Genomic DNA, 22,011 nt, shown 5'->3' on the forward strand with positions numbered 1-22,011 from the left:
GGAGGGCCCGCGCCCCGCCGGCCCGGAGGCGGCCCCTGGAGGCCCACCGGGCGGAGGCGGCGGCTTACCCTTCTGGATGAGCTGCCGCGCCTGCTGCCGGACGCGCGAGTTGCGGAGGAAGCGCCACTCGCGCTCCTTGCGGATCTGACTCTCCAGGTCGTGCTCTTCCGGGATCTTGAAAATAAAAACACGGAGGGAGTCTGGTGAGCGACCCTCACGGCGTCTGGGCTGCGCCTCGCGGACACGGCACCGCTCACAGACGGGAGGTCCGCGGCCGCCCCGCGTCCAGCACGCCTTCCCGCTGCCTGCGCTCACTTCCTGCGTCTCCGCACATTTCGGTGACCCTCACGACACCTCACACTTCCCACCACTGGCGCACCCGTTACGGCGGTCGGCGGGCGGCACTGGTGCTCTGACGGCCAGGTGACGGTCAGCAGGTTTTAGCAGTGAAGTGTTTTTTAAATGTTTTTATTTCCCTACTCTTTCTAACGTTTGTTTTGGAGGGTGTGTGCACATGACCAGGATAGGCGCAGAGCGAGGGGAACGGAGGATCAGAAGGGGCCTCGAGCGGTCAGCACAGAGCTGGAGATGGGGCTCGAACTCACGAACCGTGAGATCATGATCTGAGCCGAAGTTCAATGTTCAACTGACTGAGCCATCCGGGTGCCCCTGTTTTTATTTATTTTTGAGAGAAAGAGACACGGAAAGAGAGAGAGAGAGAGAAAGACAGAATATCCCAATGTCAGCACAGAGCCTGACGTGGGGCTCGAACTCACAAACCGTGAAATCATGACCTGAGCTGTAAACCAAGTTGACTGAGCCACCCAGGCGCCCCCGAGACATTTTTAAATTAAGGTCTGTGCGCTGGTCCTCAGACACAGTGCTGTCACACACTCGGCGGACCACGGCGTAGGGCAGAGTGACTTACGTGCCCTGGGAATCCAAACACACACGGGCTCCCTTCACTGTGGCTCTGGACCCACACCGGCAGTGTCTCCGGGGTGCCGACTCAAGAGGAAGGGCCCTGGTCCTGAATGCAGGGTCTGGGTCCCCGGCCTGGCCAGGGTGCCCTGCCCAGCTCGCCGCTGCAGAGGGTGACAGACAGGAGCGCCTGGCCTCCCCCCGTGGGGCAGGCCGCTGGGTCTAGAGGAGGAGAGGGCCCCCTGGCGAGGGCAGGCCGCAGCAGAGACTCAGGGGACACCTCGCCCCCAGAGGGCCACGCGCCGTCCTCCGCCTGGGAGCCCGCTGCCACAGCAGACCGGGAGCTCCAGGGAGAGGAGCTGGCGGGATTCTGCAGGACGGGCCCTGAACACAGCGACAGAGGGGCCTGGGCGGGGGCCGTGCGGCCTGACCGGACTCGCGCAGGGTGAGGCCAGCCGGGCTCCAGGTGGGAGTGGCCAGGAAAGAGCTGGACTGTGGGCCCGGTCAGCCTCACACAGCTGCTGAGGGCCTGCGCTCTCCCCACCGAGCCCCGGCGTCCGAGACTGAGCTCAGGTGCCACGTGCCGCCCCGCGCTCTGCTCCTGGGGCCCGGGTCCCTCCTGCTTCACGGCCCCTGGGTGCGCACACGCGTGCACGTGCGCGGGGGGCGGGCGTGGAAAACCGGTGTCCACGAGAGGCGTGCGCTGGCCAAGAGGACGCCAGGATTTGAGTCGGCCTGTGCAAGAAACCTGGATTTCCTGAACCCTCACACATCGTCACGTAAACGGGACGGGCCCCGAGTCCCTGCTGGGAAACCCAGGCTTGTCGAGTCCTGAACTCCGGAAGACCAAACAAACAAGAGAAGCCGTGCCTCGTCGTGGCTGAGCCGGGAAGCCGGGCCCGCTGTAAGGCACCCGTGGTCCGCGGGGTGGCGCCTCCCGGATCACCTTCTCCGGCGCAGAGGGGCCTGGGCGGGGGCCTGCACGGCAGGGGCTCGGGCCACGACACGTTCTGCACGTCCACCCTGCGGCCCGCGTGCTCTCCGGTCACAGACAGGGACGCGCCGCCCCAGCCCGACGTCTGAGCTGCTTCCTTGCCTCTTTCTTCCTCCACACCCACAACCCCCCAGCTAACAAGGCGCCCGAACGTGAGGCCACAGGACGCGACGGCGCTAGCCGCCCCCACAGAACCTTCCGTGGTCTGGAAACACCCCCCAGGGGCAGACGGGGTGGATGGCGGGGTTCGCAGCTGGTTTCGTTTTGCGACAATCCAGAGTTTATTAGAAAAGACGCGAAAATGGTCAATAACATCGAGCAACAATAAGAAAACTCCAGAAAGACAGACTGAAAGGGGCTGGCTGGGACACTGCCCTGTGACGGAATCTGGTTTCCGTGGGAACACATCCCAGGGAGAGCGAGGGGCGCTCAGAGCAGGAGGGCAGGACGGGCCGCGGGGTCCCGGATGCGTGCGCCCGGGCTCCCAGGCCTTCAGGCAAGGACCGGGGCCCCGGACAAACCCAGGGCTCCAAGGACGCAGGACAGCAGCTGCGAGGACAGGAAGGAAGGTGGACGTGCGGGGCCCCAGCCCGGCAGACAGAGGCGCCCCCCCCACAGCCCATCCAGGGACGGTCAGAGCTGAGCCGCACAGGCTCTGCCAGCACCGTGGCGCCCGCCTGGGGACGGCCCGCCTGGGAGCCGCGGGGACGAGCCAGCAGGACGGAGAGCAGCGGGTGCAAGCGGGCGGGGGGCAGCGCTGGGTGACTGCGGCCGTGGCCTCGGTCCCAGCACCAGTTCCAACCCCTTGGCCTCCCAGAGACACGGGGGCAGGGGCCTTGAGCCTGTCCTGTCCCCAGGGCAACCAAGGGCAAGGATCAGAGGGTCCCCCAAAGGCAAAAGGGGAGACAGACCCTGGGAAAGGCTCGGCAACTCCATGCTTAATGCTCGGACCCCCAGCTCCGTTACTGCCCAGAAACAGGGCCTCTTCTGACAATGCACCCAAGTGCCTCCGGACCGGCGTTTCACCTCGACACTTCCTGTGATTTGTCCCGCTGTGCGATGGCAAGTCACCCCTCCCCGCCACGCTGGCGTGGAACGGTGGGGGGCGCTGGCAGCGGGCGCGCTATGACGGCCACTCCTGGTCCGGCCAGGTTGCTCCGCGCTCACGCCCTGTGGCTCTGAGGGGAGGCCCGGACGTGGGCACCTTCGCCGTCCGGCCACAGTTCCGGCGAGGCAGCGGGCTGACAGGCGGAGTCTACCTCCAGGACACTCCCCCTTTTGGGCGCTCGCTCACTAGCCCACGGCCTGGTGGAGAAGGGCCCTGGGCCCTCTGTGGTCAGCCCTCCCCGCGGCCCCAGGCCCGGAACCTGTCCACTCCTGGTCTGCAGTTCTGTTTTGGATTTCCTGGAACTTGAACCACTGGATCTCCGTGTGCAGCCCGTGTGTCTGGCCTCCCTCGCCGAGCGCCCTGCAGCTGGCACGTCCGCATCGTGCGTGGATCAGGTTATTGGGGGTCTTGCTCAGATGGCTGGGCCTTCGCTGCATGACCCCGCATCGCTGCTTCTCCGGGTGCACGTCTGGGCTATGTGCGGTCTCCGGCGACCGTGATCACAGCCACTACGAATATGCACACGCAAGTCGTCGCTTCCCCGGGTGACCGTCGCAGGACGGAGAGTACAGGCCTGGCTTTGCAGGCAACGGCCGCCTGCCTCCGGGGCGTCTGACGGGCACTCGAACCCGCACCACGAGGGCTGGGGTCTGGGCTGCTGCTCTGCTCCTCCGCCAGCACCTGGGACTGACCGATGGGAAGCGTCAGCCATCGCACGGAAGCGCGCCGGTGCCTCCCGGGGCAGCTGGCCACCCCAGCGACCCGCCTCATGCCCACATGCCTTCTCGGGTTCCGCTGCGGTGTGCACACCTTGTAGGTAAAGGTCTGTGCAAACCTGCTGCCTGTAGTTTTAACTGTGTTGTGTCCTTCCGTGTGGGATTCTGGGAATTCCTTATGCACACGGGATAAAGGGGTTTTACTAGATAAGAGTCATGATATTTTCCTCCAGTCGGTGGCTTGTGTTCTTCTGTTAACAGCAACACTCAGAAAGCAGTCAGCAGGAGGAAAGTCCACTTACCGTTTTTGTTCTTATGTGGCTTGGATGTTCTGTGCCTTCTCTGAGAACCACTGCCCAACAGGCCAGAAGGGGCTTCTGGAAGTTTCCGGGCTGTAGGACTCATAGTTGGGCAAGAGGCTTTCTGAGTTAGTTTCTGAAGGAGGAGGGACACGGCGTGACCTTCATCTTCTGGGCAAACGGACGTCCGGCTGCTGCAGCCCCGCTTGCCGGGAAGACCGTGCCGTGCTGGGGCTTTGGGGAAATCGGCGGGATGTGCATGGCTCTGCCTCTGGACCCCGCTCGGCCCCGCTGGTCCCCCCGTTCCACTCCTGCCCTCCAACTCTGCTCGCTGCCAGAATTTCCTGGGTTATTTAAGTTTCTTTGCTTTTCCCCTACATTTTAGAACAGGGTTACTGATGGAAACAAAACTTGTTGAGAAGCTGCATGACAAGGCATCGACCCGCAGGCCAGGTTCGGAGACCCGACGCCTTTCCTGGCTGCACCTTCCGGCCCGCGGGCACACCCGCACGGGGCTAGGTCTTCTCGAATTTCTTTCAGCCGTGTTTTGTATTTTTCAGTGAGTCCCGCATGTAGTCTGTAAAAAAAAATTATAGCTCATTTAACGATAGGTAGTGTTTCGGGGGTGCTGTTGTAAGTGGTTTAATTTCGATTTCCAGTGATGCTTACAGAAACACAGTCGGTGTTCATGCAACGGCCATGTGTTCAGCGACCTTCCGTCACCTATTCTGGGGACATTATGCAGCTTAGGATTTTCTATGCACACGATGATGCTGTGTGAGCAGAGAGTTTTATTTCACCTTTCCTTTTTTTTTTTTTTTTTTTTTTTTTGCGCCTTCCTGGATGCCTAGGACCTCCGGCAGGATGCTGAGTGGGAGCACGGAGAACAGACCACCTCGCCTCGGTCTTGGTTTTGGAGACAAAGCCACCAGCCTTCCGCCAGTGAGAAAGGGAGCTGTGGGCTTTGCAGGTGCCCCGCGCAGGGGTGAGGAAGTTTCCTTCCGGTCCTGGTCTGTGGAGAGTTTTGTGATGAAGACTTGCTGAATTCTGTCAAATCTCTCTGTAGCTATTGGAGCGTCAGGTGGTTTTTCTGGACTCTGCTGATAAATCCAATTACACAACTAATTAACAGGGACTCAACCTTGCCTTCCTGAGATCCAATCCATGTGGGCAGCAGTGTGTTGTCCACTTTATATTTTGCTGTGTCTGGTCTGTTCGTGTTACGCTGAGGCGTTTGAGGCCATGTTCGTGGAAGACGTTGGTTTGTGGCCTCTTATTTCTGTGAAGTCTTCGGTTTGGGGATCAGAGGGAAGCTGCCATCCCACCACGAGCTGGGAAGTGTTCGCTGCTTCCGTTTTCGGTAACGGACGCCGGAGGACTGGTATCGTGTTTTCCTTAAATTCTGGGAGAATCTGCCGGTGAAACTCTGCTAGGGCTGGAGCTTTCTTCTCTTCGTTGGACGGTGTTAACGTCAACCTCCTGCCCCTTAGCAGACAGAGGACAGACGGGTTCTCTACTTCGTGTGGGGCGGGTTTTGGAAGTTTGTGTCTTTCAAGGGATGCGTGTTTCCTCCACGTTGTCGGGTCTGTGGGTGTGAAGTCTCGATGTCGGGTGCACCTCCGACTCCCATTCAAAACCGGTCTGCACGTCTCCATAAGCCCGCGCCACGCCGTCTCCGTCCCTGCGGTTACGCAGCCCGGCTTGGAGTCGGGGAGTGAAGGTTGTTCGTTTGCCCTGTGCAACCTCATCTTGCCGTGCCGTTCTGCGCCCCCTGCGTTTCCATCTGAGGTTTAGTTTCGGCTTGTCAGTTTCCACACGCGGAAGACGCTGGATTCTCACCGGCATCACGGGGACTCTGGGTCTACCTGGGGCCGTGTTTCCTGTGACCCGTGAACACACGACTTCTTCCCGTTTGTGTGGGTCTTTATCTTTCAACACTGTTGGGCTTAAAGAATGTTTTAGAGAAAGAAACAGCGGACAGTCCACGATCCCTTGGCCCCTGACGGTTTACAACTCAGCAGTGATTTACAAGACAACGGCGCTGGCACCGGGCAGCACGTCAGAAGACGAGCCGAAGGGCAGAAGCGGTCCCCGGGTGGCAGCAAGCGGGAGCGCGCAGTCCCCCCGTGTGGCCACGGGGATTGTGGAGTGCTGGCTGAGTCTCCCTGCCTTCTAGACTCTTCCATCGTAAACCGAACACTCCTTCCATCCCAATGCTCCTGGTGGGGACGCCACACGTGTCTGCTCTCCAGCTGAACCTTCCAGAAAGAACTGGACACATTACGGTACCGCCTGATCTCCTGACACAGTTACATCTCACAGCAAACTAAACTGGTGGGCGATAATCTGAAGCTGTGACTGAGTCCGTTTCTCGGGCTCTGTCTGCCTGGAGCTTTGGGTACGAGAGAGGACAAAGCAGAAGTCATTTCTGCAGAACATTTGAAGATGTGAGAAAACCTCAAGGTTCATAACAGTGGAAGTGAAAAAAGGCAGGACACAAAGCTTTACACGCGGCATAATCCCAGTGGCGAAAACCACGTGGGTGGGGGAGAATTACGGGTGATTTCAGTTTTATTTTACTTTTTTCATTTTCTGAGTTAAAAAAATAGTGTTTTAACAACAGCTCCGTCGGCGCGGCAGGGCTAGCGTCGGGCCGAGCGGGGTCCGTGACCGGCCCAGCGCCCGCTCGCCCCATCCTGAGTGCGGGTCCGAGCCGCCCCATGCCCTCCGCCCGAGAAAACCTTCGCTTCGCTCTGGGGCCCGAGTGCGCACAGACCAACGCTCACCGCACACGTTATGCCTTCCAACAATCTGATTCTTTCCAAGCTCTTTCTATAAATAAACACCACAGTTTAATCTGCTCTAAATTACGAGGCTCATAATTGGGTTTTCTACAAAGGTCACACAATCTGAAGTGTCCAGCGGAGGAAGGAGGGTCCCTCTGTCTGATTCCAGCCCCGCCCCCGGGAGCGGCCGCACGGACAGCCTGACGTGTGCCCTGCGGGGCTCCCTCCTGCGAGCGCACGCCTGGGCAGCACGGCGCTGGCACACGCGTGTGAGACCGTGGCATTGCGTGGCCTGCGCCATCGAGGACGCCCACGCGTGTCCCGGGGCAGACAGCTCACTCCCCGCGGGGCCCACACACGGCTCCACTGCACAGACGCATCGTTAATTCACACTAATCAAGAATACGTTTTTGGGTTCCAACTTCACGCTCCTAGAAACGACGCTGTAACGGGGAGCTCCGGGCGCGTGTCACCACACCCGTGTGGAGCGGGGTCTGGGGTCTAGGTCACAGAGCGGGATGGCCGGCTTCCGAGTCTGATAACCACGGCTGAACTGCCCGACACCGGGCCCGCGTGTCACCACCACCCGTGGCTGGACTTCCGACTTCCCTGTGCTCTGGGAAGCCCACCTCTGGACACAGTCACTCTCAGCTTTGCGAACCGGAAAGAACGACACTGTGTTACTTTTGTAACTAGAACAGGATCCGAGACATCTTCTGTTCTTTTAAGCACATGACGGACCACTTTTAACATTCTTTCTGAACAGGTGTGAGCTCTGTAAGCTCACACAGGCAAGGGGGGGCCGCGGAGCCCCAGACACGGTTCTCTCTGGCCACGCAGACCTGCCGAAAGCCAGACTGTGAAGTGACAAGACGCCAGCACGTCCGTCCTCACAGCCACGTTGTGGGGAAGCCGGTCCCCCGAGCGTGGCTGCCCTGCGGGGCTGGGGACAGCTGTCACCTGGTGAGAATCCCCGCTTCTTACCCTCACCTTTGAGCAGGGCTGGGGCTCTGACCTTTCTGGGGCGCAGTCCTAGCTGTGAGCTGTTCTGAGCTAGCATGTGAAGCAGCTAATAAGAGTTCCTAACAGCTTCTTGCACGGCGCCCGCCATTAGGTGATGGGTTACGTGCATGAAAGGACACCCTGGTGAACAGCACCCGGAGAAAGTAGGAAAACAATTGTTAAAAAATTACAATGAGATAAAACACATCTTCGTCTAAAGTCTAAACAATGGTCTCTAACGTAAAAGCAGAATCACTCGGGTCCGTCCTTGCCCTGACCCCTAGGCCAGCAGGAGCCGGGGGCAAAACCAACTCACAGGGCTTCGCCTTGGACATGATGCCCGGAGCCTGTGGCCCCCGTGGGAGCTCGGCCGAGGGGGACAGCGCCTGCTCATTCACCGGTGTCCTGGCTTCTCTGGGAGGGACACCGGGGAGGACCCTCCTTGCCCAGCCGGCTACGGTGGGCCGGGCTGCTGGGCCCACAGCCTCCGCCTGCCCCCTGCTGGCAGCACAGGGACGCGCGTCCAGGTGCAGAGAGAGGGAATGAGGGTGGCCGTCAGCTGCCGCTGTCCCAGCAAAGGGGAGGGTGCTGGCTTTGGGGGTCCACGGGGTCACACAGGACTAAACCCTGGGCCTGGGCTCAGGAAGCCACCCCATTTCAACGCCAGCCGAAGGACTGCGCCAAGGACAGGAACCGGACCCTGGGAGGACCGAGATCGTTTAAGAAGAAGGGCCTGGGGCCCCAGGGCCCTCCTCCCTGCCGGCAATGTGGGCGGCCGGGACCGGCCGTGTCCAGACATTAAGAAAAGCCGCTCACTGGGGCTCCTGGGGGGCTCAGTCAGTTAAACGTCTGACTCTTGATCTCAGCTCAGGTCACAATCTCACAGTCCGTGGGTTCGAGACCTACATCGGGCTTTGTGTTGACAGTGCAGAGCCTGCTTGGGGTTCTCTCTCTCCCTCTCTCTCTGCTCCTCCTCTGCTCGTGCACACACTCTCTCTCAAAATAAACTTAAAAAAAAAAAAAAGAAAGAAAAACCACTCATCGCCACACCAAGAAACTGCCATTTCAGCGAGAGGCAGCCCGGCCAGGGCCCCCGCCGCTCGACCGTGCTCGCCTGCCGTGCCGTGGGAGCCCATCCCGGAGACCGGACTTCCGTGGACACCAAGCGGAGGTGCCACGCTTCCAGGGGACGGCCCGCTGCCCACAGCTGCGGCGCCGCGTCCCAGGGCGAACCCCACCACTGGCTGGGTCCCTTCTGGGCGCAGGGCCCGGGGCTGGCCGAGGCCGTGCACCCACAGCCCCGAGGGCGCGGGCGGGCCTCAGCGCCTCCCACGTTCGCTGCTGTCGTACTCCTTTCCCGATGGGGAAGATCCCTGTGCTGAGTGTGGGAAGGGCGGGGGGACAGGAATGGACACGCCTCGCCCCCTGGTCACCGGAGACCCGCTGTCGGGCTGGCTGCTTCGGGCCACAGTGTGGCCAACGTGCAGCCAGTTTACGTCCTGCTTGTTCTTCCTTGTAAAAGGTTTAGCATGAGCTCAATGTTTTAATAACAATCAACATTGCATCAAATATTCCATAACCGCTAAGCCCGTGGGCTTATGTTGGGCATTCGGTGGATCCCAGTTTCCGCTACTGGAACACAGGATCACCCCGTGACTCTGATTATCTTCCCGAGTTGGCATCGTAGTAAATGAATTAATTGCCGGGAACGCTGCCCAAGGCTCCGGCGCTGACCGCCGAGCTGCATTCTGGGAGCCGGGAAACGGAAGAGCGGCCTCTCCCTTTCCAGCAAAGAGGCTCAATACCTACAGGCATGTCACCTGCCTCGGGCACTGACAGTGACTCCCTTGTGTTTTTCTGGACGCAAGTCAGTCTCACTACGGGGGAAAAGGCAGGAATAGTTGTAACAAAGGCTCTACTATGTCTCCTCCCAGAAATTACCTGGATGTGGAGCCCGAGGCACAGTTAAGAATAAGCTGGGTTTCCCGTGGTCTGTCTGGGCGAACGCGCTTCACGGCCAGGCTACGCACGGGCCCTGCGGCTCCCGGGGGAAGAGCCCGGGACGCGAGTCCCCCGCCCCACGCCATCCCCGGGACGCAGGGACGGACGCGTCTCCCGCAGTCGGCCAGAACGCACCAGCCCAACGGGCAGGTTTTCAGAAGAGCCGGCTCCTCGGGGTGGCCGTGCAAGCGCAGGGCCTCAGGGGCCACCGAGCGGGACAAGGCCGTGCCTGCGGCCTGGAGCTGGGAGGGGCCGGTCTGGCTTCTTCAGAGAAGACGGTTCCTTTCACCGCCTCAGCCTTCACGCCTGCTCCCGGGACGGCAGGTCAGGGCCGCCCTTCAGCAGCCGCGGATGTGACCGGGCGGGTCAGCGGCCGGGCTGGCGGGGGCCCCGGGTGGGACCAGAGGGCTCAGATGGCCCAGGCCAGAGGCTGGGGTTCTCGGGGAAAGAAGAAGGGGCAGCAGGGAGCCGAGGGCAGGGCTCAGGCGGACCCGAGGGGCTGCTCAGACCTCCTTTGGACCCGGGGGAGGTGGTGGGGGGCGTGCACGCACCTTCATGACGGGCTGGGCGAAGTACCGGGCGCTCCAGTCACAGAACCCCGTCTGCGTCGTGGCCGAGACGAAGCTTCTGTGTCCAGCAGCCTCGTCGGCGTCGTCCGTGGTCTTCAGGGCGTTTGGGGACAAAGGGGGGACAAGACACAACAGTCAGCCCCCGCCCCAACACCTCCTCGCACGCTCGGGAGGATTCACGGGGAGTCAGAGGGCAGCGGTCCAGCTGCCGAGCGCATCTCGCTGCTGCCCCACTCCGCGCCCGGGCGGTGGGGACCCTGAACGTGGGGCCAGGGCTCTGGGCACCGTATAGGGAGGCCATCGAACCTGCACTCAGGGGACTGTCCCCCGGGGCCGGCCATGGTGGCTTGGGCTGGAGAGCCCGTTGCTCTGACACTGGATGTCCAGCGACCACCGAGGCCTCTGGGGCAAGGGCCCCGGCACCCTGGCACCCGCGTGTGCCCAGCGGCTCCCGGTCAGGGGTGCAGACCAGCTGGGACTCGTGGGTTTAGAGAGTGAAGCCTCTTGCTGCTGCTTCCGTGGACCACACACGTTTGTTTCCCACGGCAGGGCCTACGGTGGCCGGCGTGGGCAGAGAAGGGCTCGCGCTGCTGCACAAGGCTGGGCAGCGGGGTGGCGGGACCGAAGGCATCGCCCACTGTGCCCGAGAGGCTCGCCAGGTGGAAAGTCCCACAGCTGGGGCGCATGTGCTGCCTGCTACGGGAGCTCATGTCACCGCCGGACCAGGGCCCTGGCCTGCCGCCCCAGGACGGCGAGCGTCCCCTGTGCCCTGCCGCTCCCGGCTGGCCCGTGTCCGGGTCTGGCCAGGAGGATGAGCCTTGCCCCGGGGTGCGAGAGACCAGAGGACCCATGTGCTTTTGCTCCCCAGTCACCCCGCAGGCAGCTGTGAACTTAAGACCGTTGCTTATGGAGCTGGGTCCGCGGTGGACACGCAGCCACGGCAGCCCGCCCCCTGCGGGGTCCTGAACAGCCCCCCAGGCTGCGGCAGACAGTGTGGGCAAGACGGCCAGGCCCCAGCTCATGGTTCACATCACCCCGGCTAGCAGAGACACCAGCCCCTCCTGCTCCTGAAGTTTCTTTTTCAGCTTAAAGGCAGAGACCGTGGCTCCTTATGTGGCACACTGGGTCGTTCGTGGAAAATGCAACAACCCACTGGGAACAGGCAGGCGCTTGTGCCACAGCCAGCAGAGAGAACCGCTGCTCACTCAGAAAGGAGACAGCGAGGAGCTCCGTGTGCCTACGTGGCTGCGTGGGAGGCGCCAGAAGGGCGAGGGCCCCGTGACACGGCAGCTGGGGGCGGAGGGCAGAGGGCGGGGGGCGCCCGCGTCCTGGGCCCAGGAGCGGCCGCACGCGCGTACCTGGTCCGGGCCCTTGTCGAACATCTTCCGGGTGCGGGGGAACTGCTGGGAGTGGGGCGTGTACTGCACCCCCGCGGGGCCGGCGGCGCTGGGGCGGCCCGCGGGCAGGTCTCTGCCGACCGGCTGCTTGGCCACGTCGTTGGTCAGGCTGGAGCTGCTGGTGCTGGACGCTGGCGGGGAGCCCCTGCCGTTGGGGGAAACGCTGTGTTTTACCCACACACCTAGCACCTTGTCCTCACCCTGCCCACCCGGGGAACTGCCCACTGCCCCGGGCCAGAAGCCCAGGCATCGCCAGGCGCGCAGCACACGCATGGGCCTCCTGATACCAGCTGCCAGCGCTGCGGTGACGGCCCTGCCCGCAGGCTCTGGACGCGGTGCCCCCGAGAGCGAGGGCAGCCCCGGGCGGCACGTCTGCTGGCCGCCTCCTGCCCGCGGACACGGACGTGAGAGGGGCTCCGCCTGCCCGCAGCCGGCCGCGGGATACAGAGCCCGGCTTATGGCGTGTGGGGCAGCTGCAGAGGGGAGGCTGGCGGGCGGGGTCCGCTGCTGCGGCTCGTGCAGGGGAGGGCAGTGAGGGAGGGGCCCGCACGACACAGACGTGGGCCACTCACCCCGCCTGGTGGATGTGGATGCCCTTGTTGGTGGGGCTGGCGGGCGCCGACTGCGTGAGCGAGGACGTGGTGAGGATGCGCTGCGGCCGGGCGTTCACGGTGGCCTGAGAGCAAAGGGGCGGGCGGGGGCGTGAGCTCCGGGGCCTCCGTGCCGGAGGCCGAAGCCCAGGGTGGTGGCTGCTCCGATGGCGTCCAGATGGCACAGGAGGCCTCCTGGCCGAGGAGAGCGGGCACACCAGGGGGGACGGCCGGGGGAAGTTCCTCCCCAGCCTCACCCTGCAGATAAAACGATGTTCTTTTGCTTTCCAAGAAGTCGTCTGCCGGGTCCGACGAGGCCCCAGGGCTCGCCCTGCCTGAAACGCGGCCATGAGACTGCGCCCGTGTCAACAAGGAGCCAGGCTCTGGCCCCCGCCCCATCCTGCCGTGCAGGTGCGCGCCCGCTGCCCCTCGGACGCGGCACTTTGTGGCGGAGACGAGACCGCGGCTGCCGTCCGTGTCGCTGCGGAGACGGCTGACCGCTCACTGCAGGGGATTCTCGCCGCTCGAGGAGGCCGCTGAGGAGGGAAGCGGCTCTGCTGCGGGATTCTGAAGGGGGGCTTTGTGTCGATGGGGAAACGGACGGCGGTGGGGGGTGCCTGGGCGAGGGCGGCGGGGAGCAGACCAGGCTGTCCCCGCCGGCCGGACGGCAAGCCCACCGTCTGCCCAGTTCTTCTGCGGACGTCCCGCCCTGGGGGTTCGGGGTGGCTGGGCAGGCCCCGTGGGCTCCGGCACCCCCAGGAGAGGGCTCCGGGGCGGACGCTGCTGCCTGGGTGCGGCGGGCGCCAGGCCGGGTCTCGGAGCGGGACACCCCCGGGGAAACAGAACCTTGACCTCCGTGGGGGCCGATCCCGGGCAGCCCTGCTCAGGGGACCCTCGTGGGTCTGACCTTGCCCTCAGCTGCCGGGACGCGGTACTCCCTACGTGCAGCCAGAAAACTGCAGAAGACAAAACAACTGAAAAACTGTAGGCTTACAGAATATTGACACTTCCCTGATAATTCACCACTTAGAAATAAGAACAGCAAGAAAACCGAACCGAATGATAATCACACTTTAAAAACCATTAAGAAAAAAAATTTTTATATTATGTAATTATATTGTTCAATCACATTGTTTGCAAACTTGTCTTTGCTTCGTATTTAAAGCACCTGCCATCAAGACCTGAGAGCCGAGTGACCCCCAGAGTGGTCTAGGGAGAGCACAGGGTCTGAGCAGAGAAGCTACGCACTTCCACAAGTCTCCTCCAGATGTCCAGGGATGAGGGAGGTGACAGGAGACAGACAACCGGCTGAAATGCAGCCTCAGCAGAACCCCTCACCCTTCTCACGCGTCCCCCGAGAGCCCCCGGCCCTGCCTCTGCCGTGCCTGCTGCCCACTGCCCCCCAGGGAGGCTCTGCTGACCGGGCTCTCTTCCCTCTGCTGGGCCCGGGGCGAGGCATTCGCAGCCCCTCGTCCACACCCTGCACACCCACGGCTGCCACACGGCTCTCTTTCCAAGTCCGTTTTAGAAACCCTGAGCGGTGGGCACGCCAGCAATTTTCACACTGGCGATCACAGGCTTCAGGCTTCGAGGAAGCTTTCTATAGCCCAACGGCTCCCATCTGTTCCACAAGCGTTGCTTGGCCCTGGTCTCTCGCGTGGTAGGCCTGCAGGGGTGAGTGCGAGCGGAGGCGGGCCAGTGGACTTGGCGTGGGGACGCAGGGCAGCGGGGCGGGGGGGGGCGGGCCCGGTGCCGGAGTGGCTAGCGTTTCACAGAGCACGCGGCCAGAGAGGGTCAGCAGAGAGGCAGCAGCATTTCCTAGGCTCTGAACTGAGGACTGGGCCCTGCTGTGAGCCCCCTGCCCACACCGCACGGGGCCGGTCCTCTCGGACAGGACTCCGTGGTGTTCTCTGCTCCAGGACGCGGCTCTGAAACCACCGGACGGGCAGGTGCGCCCTCCCTGACAGGCGGCGGCGGGACTGGGTGAGCAGGGGCAGCAGCGAGGGGACAGTCCTGGCCACAGGTCAACGCCCAGAGCTCGGCACACGCTGTTTTGTTACAAGCCGAGTTCACAGGTCAGGTGTATTCTCTTGGCCCGATGCAAACTCACACACGGTTTGCAGGACACACACAGGCGCACACCCGTGCATGAGCCTGCCTTTGCTTCCTGCCCCGTGCAGCTAACGGGGCGTCTGGAGCAGGAACCCGGGGGCCAGTGAGCCGCTCCCTGTACTCTCTGGCTCTTCCCCTGCGGCACGTCACTTCACAGGGGCGCAGGAAGTCTGACCCAGTGCTGAGAAAAGTGCCCTAGAGCAGCATGGGAGACGTGCACAGTGGACCTCCCAGCGGGATCAGAGCCAGGGTTTAGGACGCCAGCCCGGGTGCGCGGCCGCTCTCTCCTGGGTGGGTGCGTGGCTACAGGAATGGCACTGTCAACCACACGCGGAGGGTCCGGATTCCCAGGACTGCCCCAAGTGCTCTGGGGTGAAGCACGCGCAGAGCCTGCTGGCAGCTGGGTCACCGAGAAGACACCTCTCAAGGCCCACGATTCTATTGCTCTAGGAAAGCAGTGTTCTGTAAATTGCATTTCCTAGACAAACAACATGGACGCTCCTTCCGGAGCGCTGACCCTGGTTGCTGCCCCATCGGGGAACCCTCCATCCATGGCCCCCAGGAAGCAAAGCCGGCAGGGCCCAGGGTGGGGGGCGTCTCACCTGCCCCTTCCCAGGGTCTGTGCGCCTGGGAGCAGCGGCTGCAGCGGGTGGTGAGGACAGGGAGGGGGAAGGAGACACGGATATTTCCGCTTTGCCTCTCAGGACGACTGCATTTACTTGCCACGGCAGGGCCCACAGGGACTCTGCAGACCTGCTGGGGGACGGGGAGTCGCGGGCTGACGGCTGGTGGCGCTAGACCAGGGCCCCCGGGCCGCAAGAGCCACCCTCGATCTGGTGGCAGGGTGCTCAACAGGGCTCCGAGCAGAGTCCCAGCAGCCACCCCTGAGCCAGAGAGTCTGATCTCCAAGGGGACCAGCTCTCCTGGGGCTGTTTCTGCACCCAGCCTGGCAGGCGGCCCGGGAGGGGGCACCCAGCACTGGTGCACAGGCACCACTGGGGGACGGGCAGCGGAGGGGTTCCAGGAGGAGGCGCTGAGCTCGGAGCCTGCAGGGGAGGGTGCTGGCCGAGGGCCTCGCCTCTGGGAGACGAAGGCCCCTCTGACCGAGTGAGAAGTCAGGATGCTTCACGCGCATCCGCGGAGCCCGCAGAGAGACAGACGCAAAGGTGCTCCGCCGTGGGCTCACTGCGCCCTCGCCAGGTGACGGCGGGTTTGGGGCGGGCACGGCAGCTCCCCGGGCTCTGAGTGGTGCTAGCCGGGCGGAGAGAGTCCCAGCACGGCCACAGGGCTTTAAGATACGGACGTTACCAAGGCGGAGCCAGGCCTTGGTCAGTTTCCGGGGTACCGTTTTGACTTTGGTTTTTGGGGCTCCCAGCCTTCGCTTTGTTTCCTGGTCACTTAGGCCTCTGGTTTTAAGTGGGGTGTCGGCCTGGAACCTCACTCGCCGGCTTGTGAACTCCGCGGCCCGGCAGACGCGTCGGCCGGCACTCTGGCTCCTCGGGCGTCCAGACGCCCGGGGACGTTTCTGGGTGAGTCACGGGCATATCGGTTTTCTCGTAAATATTAAAAGTAGTGATTGTTGCTACATGTGGCTGCGACAGGTGAACACCTGCCACCTGAAATGTCCCTCTCCGCGTTGTCCCCAGACCACAGCCGACAGGAGTGGCCGTCAGCGGGGCTGTGGGGCTGCCGCGTGGCTGAGCTCACCCAGCTTGACTGTGTATTCTCCGCGGCTGGAAATTTTCCATAATAAAAACTATCAGCAAAACGCAAACCCCAAGCCAGTGTCGAGAGGAAACGTAAATACTTGAAATTGGGCCACAGTTCTGAGCTCTGTGAGGTCCTGAGCCGGCAGCAGTTTCTATATTTGCACACAGAATCCTATGGGGGATTCCGGAGTAATAGGGCTGTTTTGAGTCTGATGAATAAAAATTTGGCGTCTGACTTAAATATCAAAAACAGGCCCATTTCGCTGTGAACTGAAATGCAACCCCCTCATTAGTTACTAGAGGAGAAGGTAAGATGTTTCTAAAACTTAAGTTGAGGACAAGAAGATATTTCCTTAACGTTTATGCTTCCAGACCCTTCAGTGGTATTTACTCTTGAAAATACACACGTGCACACACACCCATACACATTTACACAGACACGCCCCAGATCCATACTTACAGAGCGCGTGCACACACACACACACACACACAGGCTGTGCTGCACCGCACAAGGCTTCAGGAAGCACGGACTCCAGAGGAACTCGCCCTGCCCCTCTGTCTGGGGGTGCCCGCGTGTGCCCGCTGGGGTGTGGTCTGTCACGATGGGCACAGCAGGCGGAAGGCCACGGGCCGCTTCTAAGGCTCCGCGGGCGCGGTCCTGTCCTGCATCCTCGAGAGGCTGTGTTTTGGTGGCTGGAGCCTGGCTTTGCCTGGTCAGAGCGATCACACACATGGTGCCCAACTACCTTCAAGTGGGCTGAGGGACGCTGCCGGCTCGCACGTGTGCCCCCTCCACGTGACCCGACAGGACACGGAGACATGGATTCTGCGCTTCACGCATGCGTGAGAGGTTCCGCAGAGGAATCTGACCGCCTGAGCTCTACTCTGATGAGTTGACAGTCGTGAGAGTTCAGGATTAGGCGTTACTGTATTTTTAAATAACTCAGGTTGATTTTTGATAAGGTTAAATATACAAAAGTCACTAAGAAATAAACGCATAGGGGCTGAATAGCTGTTTCATCGCGACCACAATGACCACGGGGGGGGGGGGCGGGGAGCGGCCGGAGGACCCGAGGACAGGGCCGGCTGGGCTGTGCTGGGCACGGCAGGAGGCCGCCTGCACCTCAGAGCGAAGACAGGCCTCGAGGCCCCTCTGAGCATCACAAGCTTTCAGGCAAAGGGAGTGAGCTCAGCTTCTGTCAGAAGAGCGAGCTGGACTCGGGGTACGCAGGAGGAAGACGGTAACAAGAATGTAAAGAGCCATCGATAAAATGGAAAATTAAAAGCAACCGAGAAGTAGGGACAAAACCAGAGCTGGTTCTGTGGGGCTTCCGTCAGCCTGAGCGGCCCTGAGTGCGACCATGGGCACCGGGAATGGAAGGGGACGTCGCGACAGACCACACGGACCTGGGCAGGACCACGGGGGTAACGGTAGCCTGAACCTCGCTTCCCGGCGCCCTGACACCGCTGAGCGGGAGCAGGACAGTGCCCCACTGAAGCTACATGCAGGCAGGGGTCAGGTCCACTGTGGGGTGCTTGTCCGAAGTCCCTGACCGCCCGGAGTTCCCCGCGGGAAAGTCGTAATGGAGGGCCGGGGACTCGGGGGCTTTGGGGACACGTCGCACGTACCTTGTAGGCGATGCTGTTGAGCACCTTCATGGCCAGGTCGGAAACATCAGGATAGGGGTCCGCAGCCAGGTGCAGCAGCACCCTCCAAATCTGAGTGTAGACACTGTTGAAGGAGACTCCTGGGAAAGAGACAGGGGAGGTGTCAGTGACGGAGCGGCGCCACGCACGGGGCGCGCCCGAGGCCCGGCAGGCGCCAGAGCAGGCACGTTCTAGAGCTGGGGCCACGGGAGCCTCAAGCGTGGTCGTGTGGCCAGGGGCCCGGACGTTCCGGGATCCCAGCCGGTAACCAGGCTTGATGGCAGGAACTCATCTTCCGAGGCTAGACCTTCCTAGGAGGGAAAGTGAGTCAGGAAAGGCGGGCCCTCCTCGAAGCCCCGGCTGACGGGCAGCACCACCCAGGGCCGGTCGAGCTCACACCTGCGTCTCCAGGAGCCGACACGGCCCACCCGAGCCGAGCCCGTTCAGGACGTGCTCTCCGCCTCGGTGCACCGAGTCTTCTGTCCACGCACCACGTGGGGCCCTGTCCTGAGCTCCAGGAAGTCACGAAGGGTGTGTGTGACGTGACCGGAGCCCTCTAGGCTCTCCCCAGGCAGCCGCCACACTTCCCGGGTGTGCTCCACACCTGAGGTCCTGTCTCATGTCCGGACCCCACGGCGGAGGCGGCAGGATGTCAGCGCGGACGCGGTGCGTCTCAAGACACGGAGGAAGGAATGTCCCGGACGGCCCCGCCCAGCGGTCCGCTCGGCCTCCCCGACCTCATTGTCTGCCGCGGACACCACCCCGGGCACTACAGACGGCCGGTGAGGCCGAGTGCCCAAAGGATGAAGGATTCAAAGGCACGCCCGACGCTCGGGCCGACGCCGCGTGCACCAGGCCGCGCTGCTGTGGCAGCTCCAGTAACGGGCACATGATCCCTCCTGTCAGGGGTGGGGCCGGGAGGGGAGCCCAGAAGCCTCTGTGGAGGGGCCATGGCGGGCTTTGGAGGGGGGCAGGACCGCTGCCCTGGCAAAAGCCTTCTTGGAGGGAAGTCAGCAGAGCAAACAGCAGCCTGGCACACAGGTGACGGGGACACGGAGCATTTGCAGGAGCGGCGAGCCTGAGACGCAGGCTGCAAACCAGCGAGGACAGGCGGGCCGTGGAACCCCGTCGGCACCAGGCAGGGAAGGAGAGAGGCAGCCTCTGGGGAGGGGGCATGCGAGCGGGGCCGGGAGGGGGAGCGCAGGTGTGGACCTGGGGGCCGGGCACGGCGCGGGTCCTGCTCCCGCGGATGTGCTGAGACCCGGGGCGCCTGCCCGGCCAGCTCCCGGCGCAGCCCCCCCCGTGCTGAAGGCCTCAGATCCCCCGGATGCTGCCGGAGGTCGGTGTTCTTCCATCACGGAACGGGCTGCCCCCGAATTCAGGTTTCTTTTTTTAATGTTTACTTAATTTTGAGAGAGTGAGAGAGAGAGAGAGAGAGAGGGAGACAGGGCACGAGCAGGGGAGGGGCAGAGAGAGACACAGAGCCTGACGTGGGGATTGAACCCACAACTGTGAGATCATGACCCGAGCCAAAATCAAGAGTGGGAGGCATGGCTGACCGAGCCCCCGGGCGCCCCTGCACCCAACCATTGGAATCAAAGGCCGCCGGGATGAGGCACAGGGTCCCATGCCGTGCCCCCTGGCACCCGGAGGCGGCTCCTCTTCACACCTGCAGGCTGGCCACGGGGGCCACGCAGGCCTCTCTCATGGATGCAGAAGGCGCTGCTGTGCCGCCCAGGAGGGGAGGTGGGTCTCTCCGTCCGACAGACGTGCGAGCTCTGTGGCCCGCTGTGCGGGTCCCTGGGGGCCTGGGGCTCACTGCCGATCGGGACCGCGTCCAGCCGGCACCGGCGAGAGCGGGGCGTGCTGTGCACGGAGGAAACGTGGAACGCGGTAGCCGTCACTGTCCGGTCACCTCATACAATTTTGAGTTTTCATCCCGTTGTGGCTCTTCTTGCGGAAGATTTTGACTCTGATACGACCCGTTCGTGATTCAGTAGAGGATAAAGAAGATCTAGTTTTTGCCACGGTGTTTGGCCACAGTGCACAGGTCACTATTTGCTGGCAAAAACCTTGACACTGGGACAGAGAAGTGCCGCGTTCACTCACCTCCCCGGTGCAGCTCCGGGGCCCGGGAGGCGGCTCAGAGAGGGCGCCTGCCCAGCTTCCTCCTCATAAGCTCTGAAACCTATTTCCATGTCTAGACTAAAATCAATAGAGGATCGTAACTAATGGCTTTATATTTATTTTTCAGACCAATGGCCACAACTTTCTAAATAGCATAAGAGGTAAGAAAATTTTCTTGGAGCTCCCGGCTAGCTCTGGATCCCAGAAGGCCCCGGAGAGCAGCCCAGGGCGAAGCCGGGTCTCAGGGGCGCTCACGCTGATGCCCCCGGGCTGACGTGGGCTGCACAGGAGCCAGAGCCCAAGACAGGGGCCGCTGCACTCGCCCCTTTGTGATGCGCTTAACGAGGGCCTTTAATCAGGGGTTTAGGCCATAAAATAACTGACGCAATGGCACGGGAAGAACAGCACCGGCTCTTTCTCGCCGCGGTCTCCAGGGGCTCCGAGATCAAACGAACGGGCTGAGCGCCCTCCCTGGGGTCACACGAGGCGCCTCTGGCACCAACCCCGCTCCTCCTCCTGCACCTGCACCCGCTCTCTCCTGGCCCGACCACGCGGCCGCTCCTAGGCCCTGGCGGGGGAAGGCAGCTCTGCCCGAGGGGCCTCCTCCTCCTCAGTGACATGGGCAGCGCCTGTACCTCCACTCTCGCCCCTCGGGTCTTCTCCGTCCCCCAAGGGCAGTGGTCCTGACACCCAGGGGCCGCGCTCAGCTTGGCAGCGGGACCGACTCAAGAGGCCGGTGTGGGTGAGGCTCAGGGCACCGGCTGTCTCTCCCGACCCTTCCCACTCCCACCTCTGGGTGCTTGCATGGGGTGGGGCTCAGGGCGGGCCGGGCCTGAGGAGCACAGGGAGCAGGAAACTGAGCGATGACGACGCGGACTTCAGGCCCGGTGGGCTGGGAACCCCCACCCCACGGAGGCAGAGTGTGGACGGCAGGAGGGCCACGCAGAAATGGCAGGGAAGGCAGAGGTCGTCCAGGCCTCGCTCAGGGGCCTGCGTCCAGCCCGGGCAGGGGGGCGGGGGCGGGCGCGGCGGGGCCTCTGTGGGAGGAAGGCTTCGTGCAGGGAGCTGACGGCAAGCCCGGGCGTCACGGAGGCTTCTGTGGGAATCCGCCACTGGGCAAGGCCGGCTGGCGGCCTGTGGACGTGCTGGCGAGGTCTGAGGGAGTCCTGGCATGGGGGAGACGGGCCTGGGGGTCGGGGGCTGACGGGGACCCACGTGGAAGTCAGGCAGACGGCCGGTGAGCCAGAGGCACGTGGGCTTGCAGGGGAGAGGGGAGGCGGGGGCCGGGTTCAGGTGCAGGAGGTCCAGGCAGGGTTGGCTCCTTCCAGTGGGGGGCAGCAGACGCGCTGTACAGCGGGCGAGACCACCGGGCGGGGTGGGGGGAGGGAGGGGACCCGGAGGGGCCGGCGTTGCGGGAACAGGTGGGAACAGAGGGACGTCCCAGGTCGCCATGGTTTTGAGAACCTCTTCTGCAATTTTCAGTGAGAGGCTAGAGGCTGCCGTCCTCCGGTCGAAACGAGGAAGAAACTGGCTTTCCGTGGGCGGGGGCCACGAGCGGGTGACCCGGCCGCCGACGCACCCCGAGGACAGGCGCGCGGACCCTGCGAGCTCACGGGATACGCAGGAGCTGGCTCCTCAGCACTCGGACACACCGAGTCAGACTCTGTGAGCGGCAGGGGAGGGGTGATGTGGGGCCGGCCCCCAGGGGACAGACCGGAGGTGGGGTGGAGGCGGGAGGTACCGGTCTCCAAGGAAATGCCGTCTTCACCCCTTACGCTGCCAAGACCAACAGCCCCGGCCCAGCGCGGAGGACAAGCTGTGCTCAGTCGCCAGAGCCCAGCCCGTGTCCAGGTGGGAGGCCGGCCTCGGGCGCCCGGCACCAAGTCCGCACCCGCCGGGGAAGCGGCCGCAGCCCTGCACACCGCTGGCTGGCCCCGCAAGGGAGCTCGCACCGAGGACACGGGCGGGGCCCGCACGGCGCCCCCACCCAGAAACCCTGTTGAATGAAGGAACGTCCACGTCCTGGGAGGGAG

The 22,011-nt window shown here is 63.0% G+C and overlaps 1 protein-coding gene across 1 annotated transcript in view; it reads right to left on the reverse strand.

Moving 5' to 3' along the window:
• RPTOR (regulatory associated protein of MTOR complex 1) overlaps positions 1-22,011 on the reverse strand; it is a 71,914-nt gene that overhangs the window by 20,550 nt on the left and 29,353 nt on the right. The window contains exons 10-14 of the mRNA XM_029927118.1: positions 17,834-17,952; positions 12,366-12,469; positions 11,755-11,938; positions 10,379-10,489; positions 69-174 (exon numbers count right to left, since the gene is read on the reverse strand). Of these exons, the coding sequence (XP_029782978.1) occupies positions 69-174; positions 10,379-10,489; positions 11,755-11,938; positions 12,366-12,469; positions 17,834-17,952 (624 nt within the window). The remainder of the gene's footprint in view (positions 1-68; positions 175-10,378; positions 10,490-11,754; positions 11,939-12,365; positions 12,470-17,833; positions 17,953-22,011) is intronic.

This window comes from Suricata suricatta, chromosome 17 (genome assembly GCF_006229205.1).
Source record: "Suricata suricatta isolate VVHF042 chromosome 17, meerkat_22Aug2017_6uvM2_HiC, whole genome shotgun sequence".
Classification (NCBI taxonomy): domain Eukaryota; kingdom Metazoa; phylum Chordata; class Mammalia; order Carnivora; family Herpestidae; genus Suricata; species Suricata suricatta.